The following is a 23,104-nucleotide window of genomic DNA, read 5'->3' on the forward strand; positions in this document are numbered from 1 at the left end:
CTGCCTTTGTGTGACATATGAAGCGTACCAACTTGAAACATAATGACAACGGTTCTGATGTGCCGATTGAAGGATATGAAGGAAGAAGAAAGCACAGAGATATGACTGCCAGAACAAAGGGGCCACCACTAAACCATTCACCAGTCAATGGTAAGGGAATGTGGGCAATTTGGGCATACGTAACCATGGGCATACTTGCCAACCTTACGAAAGGAAGTGAATGCAACTTCATTTCCAAACCATTTCGGCTGAGTGGCCCAATCTCTTGTTGCTGTTTCTTCTTTCTTTTCTTTTTGTTTTTATATATGTATATAGTTTTTTAAACGCCGCGCTGATTTCCCCTCATGGGAAGCAAAGCGGAGCAACAGAAAGTGAAACGGGCGGCGACGGTGGCAGATGTTAAAAAAATGGCGGAAACACGCTTTATATTTTACTACAAAGCGTATACTGACTTCTGAAAAATAACAAAGTAACACGCGCTCGAAATACACGCTACATCCCAGAGAGCTCCTGTTTCTGTCCGTATCTCCTGGTTATGTCCTCAAAGTGCACGTTCGTAGGAAGTTCGAAGCCCGGCCAAGTGGATCTCCGTAGTATCTCCGCTGGAGGAATCTCATTATTCTGCGGATATCCGTATCTCAGTGAAAGTATATCCGATGGACATCCGTAGGGAAGAATTTTCTGACTGGGCTGCAGCGGTGGCGCTTCACTTGATCACATTTTGGAAACGGATCAACGGCCCCTACCTGGTCCGGATGTGCTCAACCAGAAAAGCAGTGTAAATGCACTTGGCACGTACGCGGGACACATGCAGGTATTTCTTCTATTTGGCGAGAGCCATTGGTGCAGACCAAACTATCATACGAGTCTCGACTGAGGATAGTACGTCTTCTCGAGAAACGCAGACACGATGAAACGCATGATCTGCCATGACCTCCAGCCATGGATTGTCATGTCATGCGGCCACAAGGTTGAACAGATGGCTATGGGAAGCTGTGAAACTGACCCACTCTATGAACGTTGGACAACGAAGCAGAAAATATGATCCAAACTAGTGGAATAGTTTCTGCGTAACTTGAGGTCATGCATGGCAAGAGCAGACGACAGATGTTGAGAGTACGCCCGATTTCCGGGGAAGGAAGGATGATGTCTACAGGTTGCCGACAGTCTGTGTTCGACTCATGGAGTGCTACTTCTGAGTTATGGTAGCGCAGGACGTCTTCGTATAGCCAAGTGAGTAACACTGGCATTTCACTGAACTGAACTTCTTAGGCAATTTGAGGCCTTGTATGTACTTGTCCCTTTCGATGTTGTTCCAGCCACAGAACATCAGTTCTCTAATGTTCAAAACTTGTTCATTTAATATGTAAGTTGTTTTTGGAAGAGAGGCTTCACCACGTAGACTTGTGACAGTGGAAGTGAGTGTAATTGTCCCTGACATTACTGCATCAGATGTGTACACGCTTCCGGATATGATAGTCATTTCGTGACGCATCGTGTGAAACACCGTATATGGGTGCTCACTAATAATAAGTAATTAATAGTAAGTACACGTGCTCATTGTTTGTGGAAATAAACCTCCGTTGGCGGGGCTTGAGGGTGTCATTTTGCGTTTGTCCTCATCTTAATTAAGGGGGCGGCAGATTTAGTTACTCCGTGACAAACTGGCTACTTTCCGACTCTCGGGACTCTGAAGTTTGTGAAACGACGACTTGGCTATTTTCTGGTTACTTTTGTGGGTACTTCTTCGCGTTACATTTGAGACCTAAGTCGGGAAGCTCCATAATGCCAAAGTGTGCACAGTGCATTCTTTCCTGTGTCCCTTGATGGTCAGTCACTTTTTTTCTCAGTTGGTGCAATGTCCCTCAGTCTGTTTTGTTTGCTTGCTGCTGTTTCAAGACTCGTTAAAGACATTCAATACCTCATGCCTGCACACCACTGGCTACAGAATTGGCTACATACAAGGAAAACGGGCTACTTTCGTCTCATCGCACGATGACAACTTCTCGGTATTTTGACCTCGCAGCCCTGCTTCCTAGCAGTAGATACCTCACAAGCCAGGCAAGGCTACAACTATTTTGCTATTCACATCTATTCATGTGCATCACACACTTATGAAACACGGTTTGCATTAACACGCGCCTCTCCAGGTCTCTGGCATGAGGACATGCGACGCAGCTCTTATACGGCCTCTCTAATACGTGTTTCCATTTGTAAGGATGCAGGTCCATGCCCTGCTTGCATTCCACAGGACACAAATTACACTTGTACGGCTTCTCACCCGCGTGCGCGTCCACAGGACAGAGACTGCACATCTGTGTGTCCGTCTGTGACACCGCAGGTGTGCGCTGCAGCTCAAATCTGCAGGACACAGACTGCACTTTTGTGGCTTCTCTCCCGTATGAGTGCGTTCGCAATGCCACTCGTGCGTGCTATCTCGAAACTCTGTAGGACAGATGTCACACTTGTACACCTCTCACCTGTGATGCCTCTGGGGTGATATGAGTGATTAAAACCTTCTTGGGTGACAACTGTCATGTGACCAGGTGCGGACGAATGGCGCTCTTAGCGTAAAATAAAAGTTACGCTAAGCCACGTTGCCACATTTTCGTAACCCAAATTTTCCATTAGAAACATTAGCTACGCTGCAATTTCAGTGTGAGATCCAAGTTGCAAAAACTCCAAAAGTGTTTATGCGATTAGCGTGTATGCAAAAGTGTTTATGCGACTTATGTGTACAATTAAAGTTGCAAATGCAACATTACTGTAACAAGGATCTCCATTATGATTTTCTCTACTGTGAGGGATTTCAGTAAAACAGAACATGTGCTGCAAAGTGGACACACGCTTAACGGAAAACCCAAAAGCATCCTATTTTCTCTGACTGAATCGACCGAGTAAATTGTATCACCTTCTGACGTTGCATCGTGACCCGTCTGGTCCCGTCCCGTCAAAATGGGAGTGTTGTAAGGCTCCGTCTTCACTTCTATGATTGGACGCTCACTTGAGGAGTCATCCGGGAGTATTTCGTTGATGTGGCACACCCCTGCTGTCATCTCTACAAGTAAAACAGAAATGAGAAGTAAATCACACTCCGAAAGCTTCGAGTTAGGTGACACACCTCTCCGTCCCCTTTCTGGATCTAGTGACGCTCTATCTATTGCAACTTATCTCTGCATATGGCCAGAAAATGTGAAATTACTGCATCATAACACATTAAGCCGGTCAATTCTGGATTGTGCTTCAGTAACTTGACTTTCATACTACGGTCTGGCGCTGAATGATAAGTTAGAAAGAATTCGGTTCATCTTCAGTTTTTACGACAGGAAATTCTCGCCCACACATCCTTTTGGAAAAGCGAACCCACTTCAGTTTCACGGGAGGGCTTTGCTACAGAAGTTCAGAACTTTCTGGCTAATTATTGAGGGTCATTTGATTAGATGATTGACTGAATGGACATTGATCCAAGCAAATGCGTTACATTCTCTGGCTAAACAAAATCACGTATTAGGCATTGTAAAACTATTCAAGTACATACATGCATTCATTTCTTTTCCATATATGTCACGTCAATGGAATTCCCTCCCTAACAGTGTTGTATGTTCCAGTCGGCGACCGAGCTGGATCACGTGACCGTCGCCACCCGAACGTGACTGCTAGGAATCTAGCGGCTTCAGGCACTTGGATCACGCTAGGGGCATCGCGGTCGCCCATCTTCGAGTTCTGTCGTCTGCTAAACCGCATGATTTCAACATGCGGGCCAATGAGGGCATTCGCCACCGTTGCAGTGCGGATGTGACGCCACCGGATACAGTTGAGCAATCTGCTGCTCGATCGTTTTGAGACCGGACAAAGAAAGTGCTAGCTGGCAAATTCCGAGCGCTCGGAAAGCGCCACGCGAACATGCGAGATTTGCTTCATTCTGACCAAGCGAACACGACTGCTCGAGATCTGGAAAAAAAAGTTGCTACGAAATGACCACCCGAATTCGCCATTAGATGCATTTCTTGATCACGTATCCTCTTCATTAAAATATAGTTGCTTTTAGTTTGTACACTTATCTGGGTACTGTATATTTCATTTTGCTCTGCATTTAAGCACATGCTGCGTATGGTTTGTTTTGTCTTCACTCTTGTGACAGCCACTTTGGCAAACAGTACTCTAATAAATAAGTAAATGAATAAATAAATAAATATTGCATATAAGATCAGTCCATGAAACATTGCTTGAAATCTTGGGTATGTACAACATGTCATCAATAACATTCCAGAAACATTCACCACATCACCACAAAGCTTAAGTGTGAACTGCATGACATAACCAGCGTCCGAATTATTTCCAAACTGAAACAGGGACCAAACTTTTTTTCGGCAGCCACAGTTTCGAATTCTGTCGGATCTTGTGAAGCCAGATATCCAAAATATAGCAAGCACCCAATGGCTATTGAGCCAGTATGAGACCCATAGCAACTGTGAGCGCATTCAGCCTCACCGCCATTGTCAGAACTGTGCAGTAGTGCCGCTACAGTATACAGGGTGTCTACCAAACTGCAGCCTTCAAATTCCCTGACTTTTCCAGGTTTTCCCTGACTATTTCAAGCGAATTCCCTGACAAAAACAAAAGGGAACTTGGTGCCTGCTCATACGTTTTCATACCAGATCCAATTTAAAACAGACCATTTATTAAGTATTAGTGAGGCTACCCTACTTTTCTGCATCAGAGCTTGTCGTACTGGTGAACTGCTACTCGCAGTAACGTTGCTGCGGCATCGCCTCTCAACCACCAGCCGCCAATCGCGATTCGCCGCGCATCATCACAGCACTTGTCTGCGATTTTCCCTGACTTCAGCTGCCTTTTAGCCAAATTCCATGACAATTCCCTGATTTTTCCAGTCACATGAAAATTCCCTGACTATTCCCTGTTTTCCAGGTTTTCCAGGTTGGTAGACACCCTGGTATATAAGCGTGCTCCGTGCGCTCATCTGCGTTCTTCGTCTGCCTTAACGTCATAACATATAGATGTCTGGACCCTTGTACTAGCAATTCGGCGCTTCATTGCACAAATTGCTAGGTAATGGTTCATGTTTTTTTTTTTCACTCGTTTCATCATATGCATCATTAATGAGCAACAACAAATACGCGGAGCGAGGGCAAAATAAAAAAGGATCGGTCCCAATTTTAGTTCCGGCCATTTTCGGACGGCCTTTCGTGCCACACAGTTCAGTCTTTACAAAAATTTTGCCACTTCCTAACGCGGACTCTGCACAGTGCTCTTGCTGGATCGCTGAACCTGGATCTGGACCTAGTTACATTCTGTCGCACCTGATCTGTACAGTGCTGGACAAAAGTTTATGGAACACACTCCAGAGCACTCCTTCCTCGTAGTGACACACTAGCAGCGAATGGGACCACACGGATTTACGGACATGTGCCTAGGTAACCCAGTCACCTGCTTGCAAGTCCGTACTGTGCCATGCACTGAGGGAGGAATGCACTGGAGCGTGCTCCACAAACCTTTGTTCAGCGCTGTACATCACACACAAGAACAGTCCACAGTCCACAAAACCTTGCGTCCAATCTTTCGTTACATGATGTGAGACGGCCAGATGCCTGACTGCTTCCACAATGAGATTCCAGAAATCATTCACCACATATACAGGGTGTCCCAGAAAACGTGTCATTGAATTATAATACAAAAACTACGCCACCTAGAATCATGCGGTCAATGACATTTGTTCTTATTAGGTTTTTGCCACCTTCTAATGTTAATGTCACGTACCCCGAGTTTAATTATGTAAATATTTGCGAACTGAACTCGGAAATTTGCGGAGTAAAGGTGCTTTTTCACCCCACCCATATGAAGAGCGTGCCGAATTCACTCAAATTCATGATAGTTGACAGTGATATTCACGAGCTATCCCATCGGAAAAAATAGCCAAACATCATGCTTTTTGGAGCACCGGTCCACAATGCGCGACGACGTTCTGAGCGCAATCACTCTCAGTCCGACGAAAGGAGGTTCCGAAGCCAGCCCACAGAGTGATAGTAGAAAAAGTAACAGTTCCTAAAATTGGGAGAGGGAAAGCATTATCCCAGCGAAAGTCGGATGCGATAAGCCCTGTCTGCGTTATCTATCTCTGCGATGCCGGGGAGGGCTGGGTTTCCAACCTCCTTTCGTCGGACTGACAAAGATTGCGCTGAAAAATTCATCGTGCGCTATTCTGCGCGACCTCTGTAGAGCATGACGTTCGGCTATTTTTTCCCACGCGATACCTCCTGCACATCCCTCTCAATTATCGTTAATTTAAGTAAATTAGACACACTCTTCACATTCGTGTGGTAAAAAAGTGACCTTTACAAGGCAAATTTCCAACTTATGCTCGCAAAAATTTACGTAATTAAACTTACGTTACACAACATTCTCATGAGGGGGCAGCAAAAACCCAGCAAGAACAAATGCCATTGATTGCATGACACTAGGTGGTGTAGTTTTTTTTTATTATAATTCAATGACACCCTGTATGTACACTGTAAGCTTACAAAAATGTTACCATGGCAATAATCTCCTAACGCAGACTCGCTGCAATTATCCTGCCAGACCTGGACCTGTTCCGGCAGGCACGCGGCATCGTGAGGTTCCGATTTGACCCTCGTGAGCTGATCGCTGAAGTCTGGGGACAGTTCCATGTATGTCGGTTGTAAGGAGAGGGCTTGTACTTGATCACATGAGCACACGGGTATCTTTTGGCTCTCGTTTAACGAGAAGTTTTGTCCCTGAAACGACAGAAAACAGACAAGCAGGTCAAGAAGTAAGAGATACCGAGACGGTTGTCGCGTCCTCGCAGGACGTTGAGAGGCTGAACAGTGCGTCGATTAAAACGCCGAGTCGCAGTTCCTGGAAGAGTGACCCGTGTTCGCTTCCTATGTTTCTCAACTGATGCCAGAGAGAAGCTGTTGATGGAATGTCTTAGATACGTAGATAATAAATATTGATTTTATATCATATAATCAATATCAATCAATATAATATAGATAAATATTGAATTTAGTATCGTATACTAAATATTGATACTCTCTGTGTCTTCTGGGGTGTTGCGCGTATCATGCCGACTAAACCGCAAAGATTTGCGCCTCATCCGAACCGACTTGACCAGAATTGGGTTGAATCAGGGTTCAGTTCAACCCTATTATGCCCAGATTATAGAAGCAAAACATTATTATAATGAATAAATAGATTTAATAAATAAATAGTCTTAAAATATAATATAAGTATAATTTATTTACCCCCAGATTTTGCTGGAAAATATAACCTGAAAGAGCCAGGCTCTAGTTATCAGCGTGCGTGCTTGAAGAGATACCGCAGATTACGTAACTCTTAGATATATATGACAGCACTGTGGTTTGCAGCTCCTGATGAAGACGGCTACGAATCTCTTCTCCATGGAGGTGACGTTGACGATAGAAAATCACCTCCCGCGGCACACGCTACGAATTTTTCGGAAATTCCTTTCGGGGAACTCCGTTTCGTGTGCACCGGTTGGTCTAAATTGAGGCCTTTTGTGGTGTTGATGCAGTACATTCGTGATGGTGGTCGGCGTTACGGTCGCTATCGATAAAACATTCCAGGGGGGGCCGGTGGTTGGAACGGGGCATCACACGTTTCAGAATCCGTGTTAAACAATATAACTGCAAAATGTGGAACAATTGTGGAACACAAATGTGGAAAAAAAAGAAAAATCGAGATGGAACATCTTTTACAAATGTAGCATGGTGCACAGTCCTCAGAACCGAGTGTATTCCTTTTTATTTTATTTGCTTTTTTTTTTCGGGAAAATCAGTCCTCATAATTCTCCTGTCAAGACTTTGTCGTATTCTTTGGAAGTGTGCCAAAAAAGGCAAAACCCTCAGTGTCTGCAACATGAGGATGTGACAAACGTAACCTGCAACTAGCTCGCCCCTTTTGCAAATGTTGAGGTGAGTTCCGTTAAATGTTCCTGACTAAAAACCCTGGGACTGGGGCACGAGGAATGATCTTGATTCGTCCGTGTTCTTTCCATACTTTCCTGCCCCTCTGTGTTTTTCATCATTCTTTCTGCGGTGTAACATCGTACGGCAAGACAGAACTTACTGCTTTCTGTAGGGCTGTACTTTGTTTTTTTCTTCTTAATTTACACGCTCACGGTGTCTCCCATGTTGTCTTTGGTCGTTGTGGTGCTTCTCCATTGGCTCTTCGTTCAGGTTCAGGTACGTCCTAGGTCCTACGTCCCAGGTTCGTCCTAGACAACCCTGAAGCGCGGATATGAATACATCGGTCCCGTGGAGGTAGCATTTTATGCACAAAATGCATAAGGTAGGAAGGGCTGCCGATATTTCGAATAAAACAGTAAGCATTCGAGGTATCGGCGGCCCCCGACGAAAAGTGACGTTTTCCTCATCCGTAACGACACGAGAGGATCCCACATTTGTAATGTGTCAAAGTGATGCGTAAATATTGTTTTTTGGTAATACCTGAGGCCGCGTTGATCACCAGAGTCCGCAAACCTTTGTAATTGTCCCATTCAAAGGGTGTAAGCCCCACGAAGAACGTTGTTTACATGTTTACATACTACAATGAGGATAGCGGTGCTCAATAGTAACCATCATAAACAGAGTGGTGGCGATACCGTTACGGCGTTGGACGGACTATAAAGTATAATAATCACTCAGTGATACTGTGATAGTAGACCCAGGAAAAACGAAATTGCCGATTATGCGCTCATTTTGAATAATTTAATTAAGCGAAAGCTTAACTTATGTAACTTTTTTTTTTATATGCGCAACTGAGGAAGTGTTGCGGTGGTACAGACGTGATGCTGCTACAAAGCGTCCAAAAACCACATGCAAGAACGAAACTCATATACTTCCGTTCTAGAGGGAAAAACAGGAGGGCGAAATGTGTCGAATAGTGTGTTTATTGTGGCGCCCCCGCAGTCGTGCTGGGAACGAAGAAAGGAAAATATGACAGGAACAGCTACGTTCTTTTTTCACGCCAGCTGAAAACCGACAATCCAGCATGGAGACATTAGTCCTAAAGCGTCTTCCAAAAACCACATGCAAGAACGAAACTCATATACTTCCGTTCTAGAGGGAAAAACACGAGGGCGAAATGTGTCGAATAGTGTGTTAATTGTGGCGCCCCCGCAGTCGTGCTGGGAACGAAGAAAGGAAAATATGACAGGAACAGCTACGTTCTTTTTTCACGCCAGCTGAAAAGCGACAATCCAGCATGGAGACATTAGTCCTAAAGCGTCTTCCAAAAACCACATGCAAGAACGAAACTCATATACTTCCGTTCTAGAGGGAAAAACACGAGGACGAAATGTGTCGAATAGTGTGTTTATTGTGGCGCCCCCGCAGTCGTGCTGGGAACGAAGAAAGGAAAATATGACAGGAACAGCTACGTTCTTTTTTCACGCCAGCTGAAAAGCGACAATCCAGCATGGAGACATTAGTCCTAAAGCGTCTTCCAAAAACCACATGCAAGAACGAAACTCATATACTTCCGTTCTAGAGGGAAAAACACGAGGGCGAAATGTGTCGAATAGTGTGTTTATTGTGGCGCCCCCGCAGTCGTGCTGGGAACGAAGAAAGGAAAATATGACAGGAACAGCTACGTTCTTTTTTCACGCCAGCTGAAAAGCGACAATCCAGCATGGAGACATTAGTCCTAAAGCGTCTTCCAAAAACCACATGCAAGAACGAAACTCATATACTTCCGTTCTAGAGGGAAAAACACGAGGGCGAAATGTGTCGAATAGTGTGTTTATTGTGGCGCCCCCGCAGTCGTGCTGGGAACGAAGAAAGGAAAATATGACAGGAACAGCTACGTTCTTTTTTCACGCCAGCTGAAAAGCGACAATCCAGCATGGAGACATTAGTCCTAAAGCGTCTTCCAAAAACCTCATGCAAGAACGAAACTCATATACTTCCGTTCTAGAGGGAAAAACACGAGGACGAAATGTGTCGAATAGTGTCTTTATTGTGGCGCCCCCGGAGTCGTGCTCGGAACGAAGAAAGGAAAATATGACAGGAACAGCTACGTTCTTTTTTCACGCCAGCTGAAAAGCGACAATCCAGCATGGAGACATTAGTCCTAAAGCGTCTTCCAAAAACCACATGCAAGAACGAAACTCATATACTTCCGTTCTAGAGGGAAAAACACGAGGGCGAAATGTGTCGAATAGTGTGTTTATTGTGGCGCCCCCGCAGTCGTGCTGGGAACGAAGAAAGGAAAATATGACAGGAACAGCTACGTTCTTTTTTCACGCCAGCTGAAAAGCGACAATCCAGCATGGAGACATTAGTCCTAAAGCGTCTTCCAAAAACCACATGCAAGAACGAAACTCATATACTTCCGTTCTAGAGGGAAAAACACGAGGGCGAAATGTGTCGAATAGTGTGTTTATTGTGGCGCCCCCGCAGTCGTGCTGGGAACGAAGAAAGGAAAATATGACAGGAACAGCTACGTTCTTTTTTCACGCCAGCTGAAAAGCGACAATCCAGCATGGAGACATTAGTCCTAAAGCGTCTTCCAAAAACCTCATGCAAGAACGAAACTCATATACTTCCGTTCTAGAGGGAAAAACACGAGGACGAAATGTGTCGAATAGTGTCTTTATTGTGGCGCCCCCGGAGTCGTGCTCGGAACGAAGAAAGGAAAATATGACAGGAACAGCTACGTTCTTTTTTCACGCCAGCTGAAAAGCGACAATCCAGCATGGAGACATTAGTCCTAAAGCGTCTTCCAAAAACCACATGCAAGAACGAAACTCATATACTGCCGTTCTAGAGGGAAAAACACGAGGGCAAAATGTGTCGAATAGTGTGTTTATTGTGGCGCCCCCGCAGTCGTGCTGGGAACGAAGAAAGGAAAATATGACAGGAACAGCTACGTTCTTTTTTCACGCCAGCTGAAAAGCGACAATCCAGCATGGAGACATTAGTCCTAAAGCGTCTTCCAAAAACCACATGCAAGAACGAAACTCATATACTTCCGTTCTAGAGGGAAAAACACGAGGGCGAAATGTGTCGAATAGTGTGTTTATTGTGGCGCCCCCGCAGTCGTGCTGGGAACGAAGAAAGGAAAATATGACAGGAACAGCTACGTTCTTTTTTCACGCCAGCTGAAAAGCGACAATCCAGCATGGAGACATTAGTCCTAAAGCGTCTTCCAAAAACCACATGCAAGAACGAAACTCATATACTTCCGTTCTAGAGGGAAAAACACGAGGGCGAAATGTGTCGAATAGTGTGTTTATTGTGGCGCCCCCGGAGTCGTGCTGGGAACAAAGAAAGGAAAATATGACAGGAACAGCTACGTTCTTGTTTCACGCCAGCTGAAAAGCGACAATCCAGCATGGAGACATTAGTCCTAAAGCGTCTTCCAAAAACCACATGCAAGAACGAAACTCATATACTTCCGTTCTAGAGGGAAAAACATGAGGGCGAAATGTGTCGAATAGTGTGTTTATTGTGGCGCCCCCGCAGTCGTGCTGGGAACGAAGAAAGGAAAATATGACAGGAACAGCTACGTTCTTTTTTCACGCCAGCTGAAAAGCGACAATCCAGCATGGAGACATTAGTCCTAAAGCGTCTTCCAAAAACCACATGCAAGAACGAAACTCATATACTTCCGTTCTAGAGGGAAAAACACGAGGGCGAAATGTGTCGAATAGTGTGTTTATTGTGGCGCCCCCGGAGTCGTGCTGGGAACGAAGAAAGGAAAATATGACAGGAACAGCTACGTTCTTTTTTCACGCCAGCTGAAAAGCGACAATCCGGCATGGAGACATTAGTCCTAGAGCGTCTTCCAAAAACCACATGCAAGAACGAAACTCATATACTTCCGTTCTAGAGGGAAAAACACGAGGGCGAAATGTGTTGAATAGTGTGTTTATTGTGGCGCCCCCGGAGTCGTGCTGGGAACAAAGAAAGGAAAATATGACAGGAACAGCTACGTTCTTGTTTCACGCCAGCTGAAAAGCGACAATCCAGCATGGAGACATTAGTCCTAAAGCGTCTTCCAAAAACCACATGCAAGAACGAAACTCATATACTTCCGTTCTAGAGGGAAAAACACAAGGGCGAAATGTGTCGAATAGTGTGTTTATTGTGGCGCCCCCGGAGTCGTGCTGGGAACGAAGAAAGGAAAATATGACAGGAACAGCTACGTTCTTTTTTCACGCCAGCTGAAAAGCGACAATCCAGCATGGAGACATTAGTCCTAAAGCGTCTTCCAAAAACCACATGCAAGAACGAAACTCATATACTTCCGTTCTAGAGGGAAAAACACGAGGGCGAAATGTGTCGAATAGTGTGTTTATTGTGGCGCCCCCGCAGTCGTGCTGGGAACAAAGAAAGGAAAATATGACAGGAACAGCTACGTTCTTTTTTCACGCCAGCTGAAAAGCGACAATCCAGCATGGAGACATTAGTCCTAAAGCGTCTTCCAAAAACCACATGCAAGAACGAAACTCATATACTTCCGTTCTAGAGGGAAAAACACGAGGACGAAATGTGTCGAATAGTGTCTTTATTGTGGCGCCCCCGGAGTCGTGCTCGGAACGAAGAAAGGAAAATATGACAGGAACAGCTACGTTCTTTTTTCACGCCAGCTGAAAAGCGACAATCCAGCATGGAGACATTAGTCCTAAAGCGTCTTCCAAAAACCACGTGCAAGAACGAAACTCATATACTTCCGTTCTAGAGGGAAAAACACGAGGGCGGAATGTGTCGAACACTGATCTCGATTGTAAAAGGCTGGATCGCGGATAGGGAGCGCGAGCGTGAAGAAACCGGCCGCCATCTTACTGTACCCACAACAGTCGCCGTAGCGACCATGGCAACTTCTTGCAATTACGGTCGTACCAACTGTACTGGCAAGGTTACAGGGCCTAAATTTATACAGGCGAGTCACTCTTTATCGAGGAATAAATAGGCGTCCATTCTGTATATTTAGTCGACCATTATGAAGTGTTTTTTTGCCCAAAACGAGCACTGGATGCAGGTTGCTTGATCGCTCTTCCGACGTTCAATCGAGCACACTTGCGTTTTACCCGGCGGCAAATACAGTTTGAGTGCATAATATGCTTGAAAGAACACGTTACACTACACAGGTAGTGTTGTCATCAATATATGTGCGAGCACTCGAGCGCTTTTTTGCATGCATTGCTAGCATGGTACACGGTGTTCTCTGCGGAAGCAAGTGCCACGTTCATTTCTTTGAATTACCTTCACGCACAAGTTCGGTATTACGTCATAATGAGACCACGATTGTCACCTTTTTTCATGTATTGGTATTGTTTTGTGTCTTGGTTTGATTTGTGACGAAGAATCCTACGTAACGGTGGTGTGGCGCGACTTGAATAACGCCTTTGTGTCTGAGCTGTATCGTCAGCTTGTTACGATAGTAATAATTTGTGCCGTGTCGTGCTATTTGTAGCAGTTTTTAAGGCAAAAGTGGTCTCTCAATACAGGTTTCGTCATGAGGGCTACCCAGTGAATAATCTGTGCAGTGTGATACGGCTGGGTGTACAGGTAAGTATCACGTTCCTCATCCACTGGTTTCTACTTTACAGGAAGGAACAACCTCAGTGCACGCACTGTGGTTAGCCTCTCTCAGTTTTGCATATTTTCTTATATGTTCACATCAGACACAGACCTTACACTTTAGGCTCCTTCACCCAGCAATATAGTAATTAGAGATTATAATTGTTTTTAGAAGAGTTCCCCATATTCTTTTTAGAATAGTTTTTAATCTTTTTAATTTTTAGAAGATAAGGGATTGTAAACCATGTTTTAAACTGATGTTTTAACATTTGTCCAATGCATTTATTAAACAACATATTTATTTTTAACTGGTTGCACCCAAACCAATATTCTGATGTATTTTTTCCTTTGTTGTTGATGCACCATAAAAATTGGAATAATCATCATCAATGCAGGTTACTTCACAGCAGCCTTGACATACTCAAGAAATGGGTGCAGAACCTGCGTAATGCCCACAAACTTTGACTACCACAGCACCTCCAGAAAGTAAAGGCATATATGTGTCACATGGGATTTTTAAAGGCATTCACAGTATATAATACCTTGTATGAACTGTTGTAGATCTAAGCAGCCTCTACAGTACACTCTCAGAAATTAAAACTTGTGAGGGAACTGTGATAATTGTTTCAGTTAATAGGCATGCACATATACGCTATAAGAAGAAAATTATTTATTGAGAATGCACTTCTCTGGCTACTCATGTTTTGTTTACATCTACTGTTGATCACATTCATTTATCTTCTTATCACATATTGTATTCTTATATATTATTATATTATCACATATTCGATCACATTAAATTTAAAATTTAGCATATATGAGAAAATATCAGGAGGGAAGTTGCTATTCATTGCTCATTCCAACCTAAAATTGAGTGCTACAAATTTCGAGAGCGTACCTGACCATTGTCATTCCTAAAATATATATTGCCATTGTAGCAAGGTCACAAAACAATAAATGTAGTCTTTTGCGACCTCCCTGCACGTTCATTGTATCCCGAAACGCATAAGTGCAAGAAATAAATCTTGAACTTGAATAAACTTGATGTTGTATAAACTTGACATAAAATGTTGAATAATATAATGAATGATATAAAATATTGAATAAACTTGAACTCGTATATTCTCTTTACTCATCATCAGTGATCTTCATTACAAAAGCATATCGTGTTACACTTTTTTTGTTTGCGTTTCACAGACTGGGTACACGAGGGCCAAAATGACAAAATCACAACTGTTTCAAGCTCCAAATAGTCCTGTTGCAATTTGAAGACCATATGTGGAGCTGCATTTTTTGGAACATGCTCCACATAACAAGCATGACAAAGTCAGCACTGGATAGCAGGACCCCGTCCCCAAGCAGCTTTTCTCACGCTGCAGTTGTATTCAACAAAAGCATGTGAGTGCTGGAGAAGGACATTCAGTTTGGCACAACCGCGCCTGCAAATAATCAGAACAACTAAAGGAAGAAGCAAACAAACATAGAAGGGCTGTACTTCAAAAAGAGATAAGTCCTGTGTCTCAAGGAGGTGTTACCACTTTCTAAGTAACTTAATTGATTAAGCTTACATCACTACCTGATTAACTGTCCTAACGAGTGTGATCTCATTGCGTGAAGTAATTATTTGGGCTGCTTCGGTGTGTCCATGTTTGCGAGGCAAAGCACCGCTGTCGTTTACTAAGACTCTTTCTAAGGCGATGCTTGATATAAATCATACTAAACGCACACATGGCTAAAACAACGGCTGTGATTCTACAGAACGATCTCTTTCTGCCATGCGAGTATATCTTTTCCCGGACCGTTCTTTATGGAACAATTTTTGTCCAGAACGCAGTACGGGATATTATATACATGGTTGTTGTTAACCTCAAGTCGTTTCTTATTGAAATATTGGCTGGGAAACGTGCTGTAGTACAATCCCCAGCGCTGCACTGCAGTGACGGTCTAGTTTCGGAATGCAAAACATAACGTAATTAAGAATCGAACGGCAGGACACCCGTGAAACACTGTTAGAATACATCAGTATATTGGCACCTTACAAAATTGTGTGATGACAAGCAACGATCAATGCTAGCAGCGCAATAAATACTCACAATCTCTCTTGCCTCCCATTGTTTTCTATGGGCACACACAGCACTTTAGGGCCCACCAACATGGCGTCTCGAAGGCACGCCTCTCCCCCACGAGCCCCTCTCCCATGCGCGATCCAGCCTTTATACATAGAGATCAGTGGTGTCCAATAGTGTGTTTATTGTGGCGCCCCCGCAGTCGTGCTGGGAACGAAGGAAGGAAAATATGACAGGAACAGCTCCGTTGTTTTTTTCACACCAGCTGAAAAGCGACAATCCAGCATGGAATCATTAGTCCTAAAGCGTCATCCAAAAACCACGTGCAGGAACGAAACTCATATACAGTCGACCCCCGTTTATCCGGACGGTGCCATTTTTGGCGAAATCGTCCGGACACCGGGGCATCCGGATAAATGAAACGACCGAATAAAAGCGTCCTACAGAGCAAGGTTTAATTAAAACACAGAAAGCTCGTCAATGACAGCTGTTTCATAGTAGTGTAAACACTCAATTCCTGCAAACTTTTGCTAATTGCATAGATTAGAGCCACGTTGTTGCGCTGCTCGAAGAATGTCAGTGCAGTCCTTAATGCCGATCTCGTATGTTCAACGGTCACAACGGGGGCTTCTTCCTCAACGGGGCCTTCTTTCTCACTGGCGTCATTGGCACCGTCTTGCTCCACATCATCGGAGGCCACAGCAGCAATCACACCGTCATCAGTCGTCGTGTCATCATCCTTATCAACGTCAACGTAGTAAAAAAAATCTTTGCTTTCTCAATAAGCATCGTGTCGTTAACCAGCGCCCCACGAGAACGAAGGTCTCCGAACCATGTTAGAAGGGCTTCCTTCACATTTCATTCACGTCCAGAACGGTCCCGCACGGCGTTCACGTTTTCTTTGTCTGCCCTAAGCCATTTGTCCGAACGGCTGAGTATATCCGCCATCGTAGACTTCGGAATGTCGAGACCAAGTTCAGACTTTGCCCACTGTTGAATGTCCGGCAACTTCAGGTGGGGGTTGTCCTTGTTCCTCTTGCATATCACTGCCTTGCTAGCGAAGCTGATTCGCACAGGGCGGGTGACATCCCTCGGGTTGGAGTTTTCCCCCTCTAGAACCGGACAGTTGCTCGAGATATTTCCAAATGACTCGACTGGTCAACGTGACCCAACGCACACAAATAGAAAAGCGGGTCATCATGCACGGTTGTCTCCCCTACGGAGGAGTGTAGGTCCCCGACGTGTGACGGGAATAACCCCAAAACAGCGAAAACGGTGACGAAACGGGGTCAGCGTCTCCTCTTACTCACGGTAGTCCGGATAACTGAAGCTGGATTACAAGAATTTTCGACTTTCGTTCCCTGGAATTCTTGTCCGAGTCCGGAAGCTGAAGTCCGGATAAACGAGAACAAAATACATGGAGGAAAATCCGTTCCCGTGCTTTGTGTCCGGATATCGGGGGATCCGGATAAATGAAGTCCGGATAAACGGGGGTCGACTGTAGTACTACTATGCACAGAATGCGTGCAAGGGCCTACTGGAGGCGAATGCTGCTGGTCTCATTCTCCCCTTGACATTCCTAGATTCCCCACCGGTTGAGAACCCCCGGTGTAGTTGTTGTGTCAAAAGACAAGAAAAACAAAGAAGCTGCAGCAGAGATGTACAAGTTACAAGTAATGCAGAGAAGGTGACGGACTGAAATGGTGGTGAAAGGGTTTGCCGTTGTCGGCCTCACACAGGACCGAAACAGTGTCAACATGCCTAAACGACAGCCCACTCTCAATTTTTCATGCATGGAAGGCCCAACTCGCAGAAACGCACACCAGGTGCCGGCATTCAGAGCCACCTTATGGCGGTTCTATCCAGTTCCGACAAAGAAACATATTACCGTAATTTCACGCGTATGAGCCGCACCGCAGATAAGCCGCAGGACCAGTTTTTAGGAAAATTTTCAGGCAGATAAGCCGCAGGCAGTACGACGCAACTCATTTGTGGGACAACGGAGACCATAGAGAAGGCCATAAACCCATAATAAACATATTCTGTGGTCGGCATGGTGTACAACAAAGGAGGTCAGTTCTAGTGTTCTACCAAGATCGGATTGTGCCCTTGTGATATAATTTTTTCATGGATCGACTGGTCGGTGGCCTTCCAGAAGACACGAATCACTGTCACCACTTTAGTTAAAGCTGCTTGGGGGAAGGCACCAGGGAGATCATTCTACTCGAATGTGGGCCCGTCCCTGATACACATTGTTTGTGCATTGGAAGGGTGGTGCTGTTCCAGAGACACTGTCGGCCCTTTCGTTAAAACCAACGTACGGGGAAAATACCGGAGAAAAATAGTCATCAGATAAGCCGCAGAGCGCCCGTGAGAAAAAAAAAATCACGCATAAGCCTCGGCTAATACGCGTGAAATTACAGCACACTCTGTGCACGTTTACCTGCCTAGAAATTTCTTTTTCTCTAGGAAATCAGCGGTGGCTGAGCCACAGGAAAGAGATCGCTTCTGTAGGGCAGCTCGCTCGTGAGTATTCGCTTGTAACACTGCAAGTTCATGCTGTGATTGAACTCTGCAGAAAAGGGTTCACACTTTTATGGCAACTTGACGATGATGATTCAGCTTTTAGTGGCGCAAAAGCAACTTATTTTATGGCTACTCGCCCATGTGTGTCCGCTCGTGATTCCGCAGATACGCGCTCCGGCTGAACTCTGCAGGGCACAGATCGCACTTGTACGGCCTCTCGCCAGTATGTGTCAACTTGTGCCGCTGCAGGTGGGTGCTGCGGCTGAACTCCGCGGGGCAGACATCGCACTTGTGTGGCCTCTCGCCCGTGTGTGTCAGCTTGTGATGCAACAGGCTCGTGCTCTGGCTGAACTCCGCAGGACAGAGATCGCACTTGTGCGGCTTCTCGCCCGTATGCGTTCGCCTGTGATTCTGCAGGGTGGCGTTCTGGCTGAACTCCGCAGGACACAGGTCGCACTTGTACGGTTTCTCACCCGTGTGTGCCCTTCGGTGAATGCGCAGGCTCGTGCTGTGGCTGAACTCCGCGGGACAGAGGTCGCACTTGTAGGGATGCTCGTTCGTGTGCGTCCGTTCGTGACACCGCAGGTTCGTGCTCTGACTGAACTCTGCGGGACAGAGGTCGCACTTGTACGGCTTCTCGCCGCTGTGGACCCGTACGTGATTCTTCAGGTGGTGCTGATGCCTAAACTCCGCGGGGCAAAGGTTGCACTTGTGCGGCTTCTCTCCCGTGTGCTTCTGCTGGTGACGCCGGAGATTGGAGCTCCGGCCGAACACTGCGGGGCAGAGGTCGCACTTGTATTGTTTCAGGCCCGTGTGTGTCAGCTTGTGACGCCAAAGGCTCGTGCTGTGTCTGAAGTCTGCGGGGCAGATATTGCACTTGTATGGCTTCTCGCCACTTTGGTTCAGCAAAAATTTGTTGGTACCCTCGGACTGGGAGAAGGTAGCAGGAGAGAGGTCGACGTCCTCCTCTCCCATCTGGATGTCTTTTACGGTGGGACACTCTTCCGACTCGTTGTGACCGTGTACGAGCATGTGGCATTTCATGACTTTCGATGCGCATGCAAGTGCACGTGGCTTCCTCTGGCCTGGATGTTGCTCTGTGGGTCGACAATGCGTAGTGACAAGGGCAGTGTCGTCGAATTGTGGCTCAACCGTTGTTGCGCTGATCTTGAACTGTGCATTTGGGGAACTGCAACCTGAGGGTGCTCGACTGCAAGTGCTCCTGGGCTGGTCCTCAATATGAAGAACAGGTGTGCTTCCTTTTGCTCCTGAAATTGCAGAAATCTGACGTTGAGAGCCCAGACAGCATAGTAGCCAGCTAATGTCGGTATTGCTCTTAAGACTGCAGATTAAGACGCCTGATGAAAGTGTATGTGCCAATTTACCGAATAGCATGAAAGGTTAATTTGTTTCTCAGAAAAAAACACACGCACACACACACACACATAGCTCCGCACGTTCACATTTAACTTGCAACTTTGGGTACGAGGAGGAGAAGCTTGATGCCACGTCATCGATGACGTTACAGGGTCTACGCGTTCTGGTTCGCTGGTCAGTGTGGGTCAGCGCCCTGTCCCTTTGCCACCGCAAAACCAGTTTTGCCAGTTTCCCCGGAGAATTGGGGATAGAAGGAGCGGCCGAATCATGACCGAGCCAGGAGGAGTGCTTTTTATAGGTTTAGTTTAGTTACTTTTTATAGTTTTATAGGAAGAAAACATGGTGTTAAAAATTACTTCTGCGCTACTTTAAAGGAAAGCCGTCTCCAAGATATTCTGTTTCCGACGCCCTATGAAAGACGTGACTTGACTCAAAAGCAAACACAAAAATATGCGAGAGAATACGTCATATACTAACTCGTTCCCGACTCATTAATTACAGTAACTGCAGGACGATTGCTGTAATTAATGAGGCGAGAATGAGCTAGTGCATGACGTATTCTCTCATGTATTTTTTTGTTTGTTTACAGTTGACTCGGCAAACACCTACTTCCACTATTCAGCATTATCCAACCCTATCCACCCCAACTATCACTAACTATCACTAGTTGTTACTAACTACTACAAACTACACAGCCACAACGGTGGCACGCGCCTTCTTCCTCCCCGGCGAGTTGTCCCTTCACTGCGCTGCCAGCTACCGTTGCCCATTCGCAGCAATGCTTTCTCTAAGGCTTCACACATCCATCGGAAGGTTACGATCTCCCAACTTGGTGGTCATAATGCTAACGCATTAAAAGAATTCTGCGTAGGCAATATTTTTCTTGCAAAAAATTGGCACCCGAACATTGTTAGACCCTGATGTTTTAGGGTTAAACCCGATTTTTCCCCAAATTTGCACCCCGAATTGAGGTGCACCTATCTAGGGTTAAACCCGATTTCTACCTGCAAAACTGCACCTAGGCTAGGCACCTCGAGGCATCGACATACTAGTTTCTCACAAAATATGCGACTGCACCTTACTTCTGGCACTCTGGATAAACGGTACAGTGAACATTTATTCTACAATAATGCCCGATTTCTCCCCGAACTCAGTCTGATGGGAATTTTCTGCCCGAATTTGCATTAATTTTCTACATCAATTTATTGACCCGATTTCTACCCCCCGAATTTAGAAAAATATAAAAAACCCGAAAACTTCAGGGTCTAAACATTGTTGCCATGTACCCATTTGGCCATGTTGCCATGGCCTTGTTGACATGGCATTGTTGCCATGTACCAAGCCCAACTGGCTCTGCAGGGCGGAACAAGAACCCGCGCAGCACAACATCTGCCGCAAGATGTTGTGTTGCTTGGGAAGGAGGAGAGAATATGCCACCGGGGATGTCATTACAGTTAGAAGAGTGACCACTTGGGGCCGGGATACAAACCCGTGTCGCCTCCCGGGCCCGGTGTGGAATGCAATCATCCGCTACACCACACAAGCCGGTCCCAGAAAGCTAAAAGACGTACCCTTTTGTTTTCTTTTCAGAATGCCCTGCTAGTGAGAACGTAGTTTATAGTTTATATTATACTTTACCACCACTATCACTCCTGATGCAGACTTCCTGTGGTGCTGTTGCTCGACCTTGTCCCTCTTCTATTAGGCATGCAGCGTCGGAAGGTTCCGATTTGATTCTCGAGAGCTGACAGCTCAACTCTGGGCAGAGCTGCATTTCTTGGAGTTGCCAATTCGAGCTGCTGGGTACTCAGTGGCTCATATGCACGGGTATCTCTTGGTTCTTTGTTGGTGTGGAGCAAACCATGAAAAAAATATATTTTTACAAAATATCAGAATGCTTCACCGATTGAAGTGCCAACTCACTGTTTATTTATTTATTTATTTACCCTCAGGGGTGTAAGGCATAAACAGAGGGGTTTACTGTAGAGAACAATTGCTAATAAGACGTTAATATAAGCAGCAAACAAAACTACTTCCAAATTCAGTCCACACAAACAAAAAACTGCACTTACATACGTGTGAATAAAAAAGAAACAAAGGGTTTGAGTCTATTAGAAGGCAAACAATGACAGCAGAAGTGCACAACATGTATAGAATGAGAAAAAGTTATGCAGAGAAATAATCGCACGAACACTCGTTAAATTGCTTGACATCGGTAATGGAGGTGATGGCACTCCAACCATGCGTGGGGAAGAAATGAATCGTGAAATAACCTCGTTGAGCTGTTCATCCATGTTTAGTTTCTGTGTTGGTTCCCAGCCAGACTGAAAAGGCGACAGCTCTTGATGTGGCCGCTCACAGTCATGGTTTCTTCTGAAGAGGGAAATGCGACACTTGTGTTTGAATACTCGTATATTTGTATATCTTGTATTTCCTGGTCTCAACAACACGTTACATTTCGAAAATGTAAAGGAGAAGTCTCGTTGAAGAAGTAAAATGTTGGGATTTTTTCAAATGAACATATAACGCATTACTTTAGAAAATGCTGCGTATATATTCGGGAATTTTACTGCGTAGTTAACGAGGTTTTTAGTGCGCAGCTTCATGCATATTTCAAGACTCGAGCAAGATTCAGAGACAGAGCAAGAAGAAGAGATTAGCAAGACTGAATTACAACGTAAACATTGCTTCCTTATTGTGTATCTTGTGACACGTTTAAATATTATTTCTTTTGCCAAACAATAGAAGAGTGGAAAAGGTTGCCATCCAATATTGTGTCCATTGATTCTGTAATAGGATTTGTTAATGCCGTTCACAAACATAGGCCTCGTTTTACGTATCTTGTAATATATGTTTAGTCTTTTCTTTTTAATGACATTGCTGGTTGTGTATTGTCGCACTTACTTTTGATTATTGTGGTGACACCTGCTTGGGCCCGAGATGGGCTCGCGGTATTGCTCAAGAAATAAAATACAATATTTCGAGAGCTTTTATCACTGTTGGGGTTACCCTGTTACTGTAACTGAGCAACTTTCAAACACAAATAAAAGCTATTCCGTCTTTTATTTGTATGGCGAACAGGTCACTGAACAATGGAAAGTTTGTTTAACTTTTTCTTCATTCCCCTGGAAGAATATCTGGGAAAGCTGTTCACTTTGTAAACAGCTTTGTGTTTACAGCAAACCAGTCCTTATTTTCCTTTCGAGGCTTCACACGTTAAGACTTCCTTGTGCTTTTGAAAATATATCATATATGATTATAGACAGAAAGAACTTGCCGTTTTCTTCAATTTACTTGAGCATGGGGTTTGTGCATAATGTAAAACCCCCGAGACTAGGGAACACGAAAGGACAGACACAAACACGCTCCTTTACGCACTGTTCTGGGTACTCCTCAAATTTCTTGATGGATAATGATGCAGCACAGGGATAAGAAATGGCATTACCAGCATAGCAAGCATCCCAAATAGTCTCCACCGAACCTGAAGCTACTTTGCCATTACTAAGCTTGAAAGTTTCTGCCTAAAACTTTGTTTACGTACCGCCATGG

At 45.0% G+C, this 23,104-nt stretch overlaps 1 protein-coding gene across 1 annotated transcript in view; it reads right to left on the minus strand.

Annotated features, from left to right (window-relative positions):
* LOC135372698 (zinc finger protein 91-like) overlaps window positions 1-23,104 on the minus strand; it is a 28,632-nt gene extending 5,528 nt beyond the window's left edge. The window contains exons 1-9 of the mRNA XM_064606193.1: window positions 23,001-23,104; window positions 21,829-21,928; window positions 21,194-21,395; window positions 18,312-19,446; window positions 16,547-16,715; window positions 16,178-16,391; window positions 6,820-6,950; window positions 6,551-6,773; window positions 2,912-3,058 (exon numbers count right to left, since the gene is read on the minus strand). Of these exons, the coding sequence (XP_064462263.1) occupies window positions 2,912-3,058; window positions 6,551-6,773; window positions 6,820-6,950; window positions 16,178-16,391; window positions 16,547-16,715; window positions 18,312-19,446; window positions 21,194-21,329 (2,155 nt within the window). The 5' untranslated portion in view covers window positions 21,330-21,395; window positions 21,829-21,928; window positions 23,001-23,104. The remainder of the gene's footprint in view (window positions 1-2,911; window positions 3,059-6,550; window positions 6,774-6,819; window positions 6,951-16,177; window positions 16,392-16,546; window positions 16,716-18,311; window positions 19,447-21,193; window positions 21,396-21,828; window positions 21,929-23,000) is intronic.

This window comes from Ornithodoros turicata, unplaced genomic scaffold, assembly GCF_037126465.1.
Source record: "Ornithodoros turicata isolate Travis unplaced genomic scaffold, ASM3712646v1 Chromosome160, whole genome shotgun sequence".
NCBI classification, from domain to species: Eukaryota; Metazoa; Arthropoda; class Arachnida; order Ixodida; family Argasidae; genus Ornithodoros; species Ornithodoros turicata.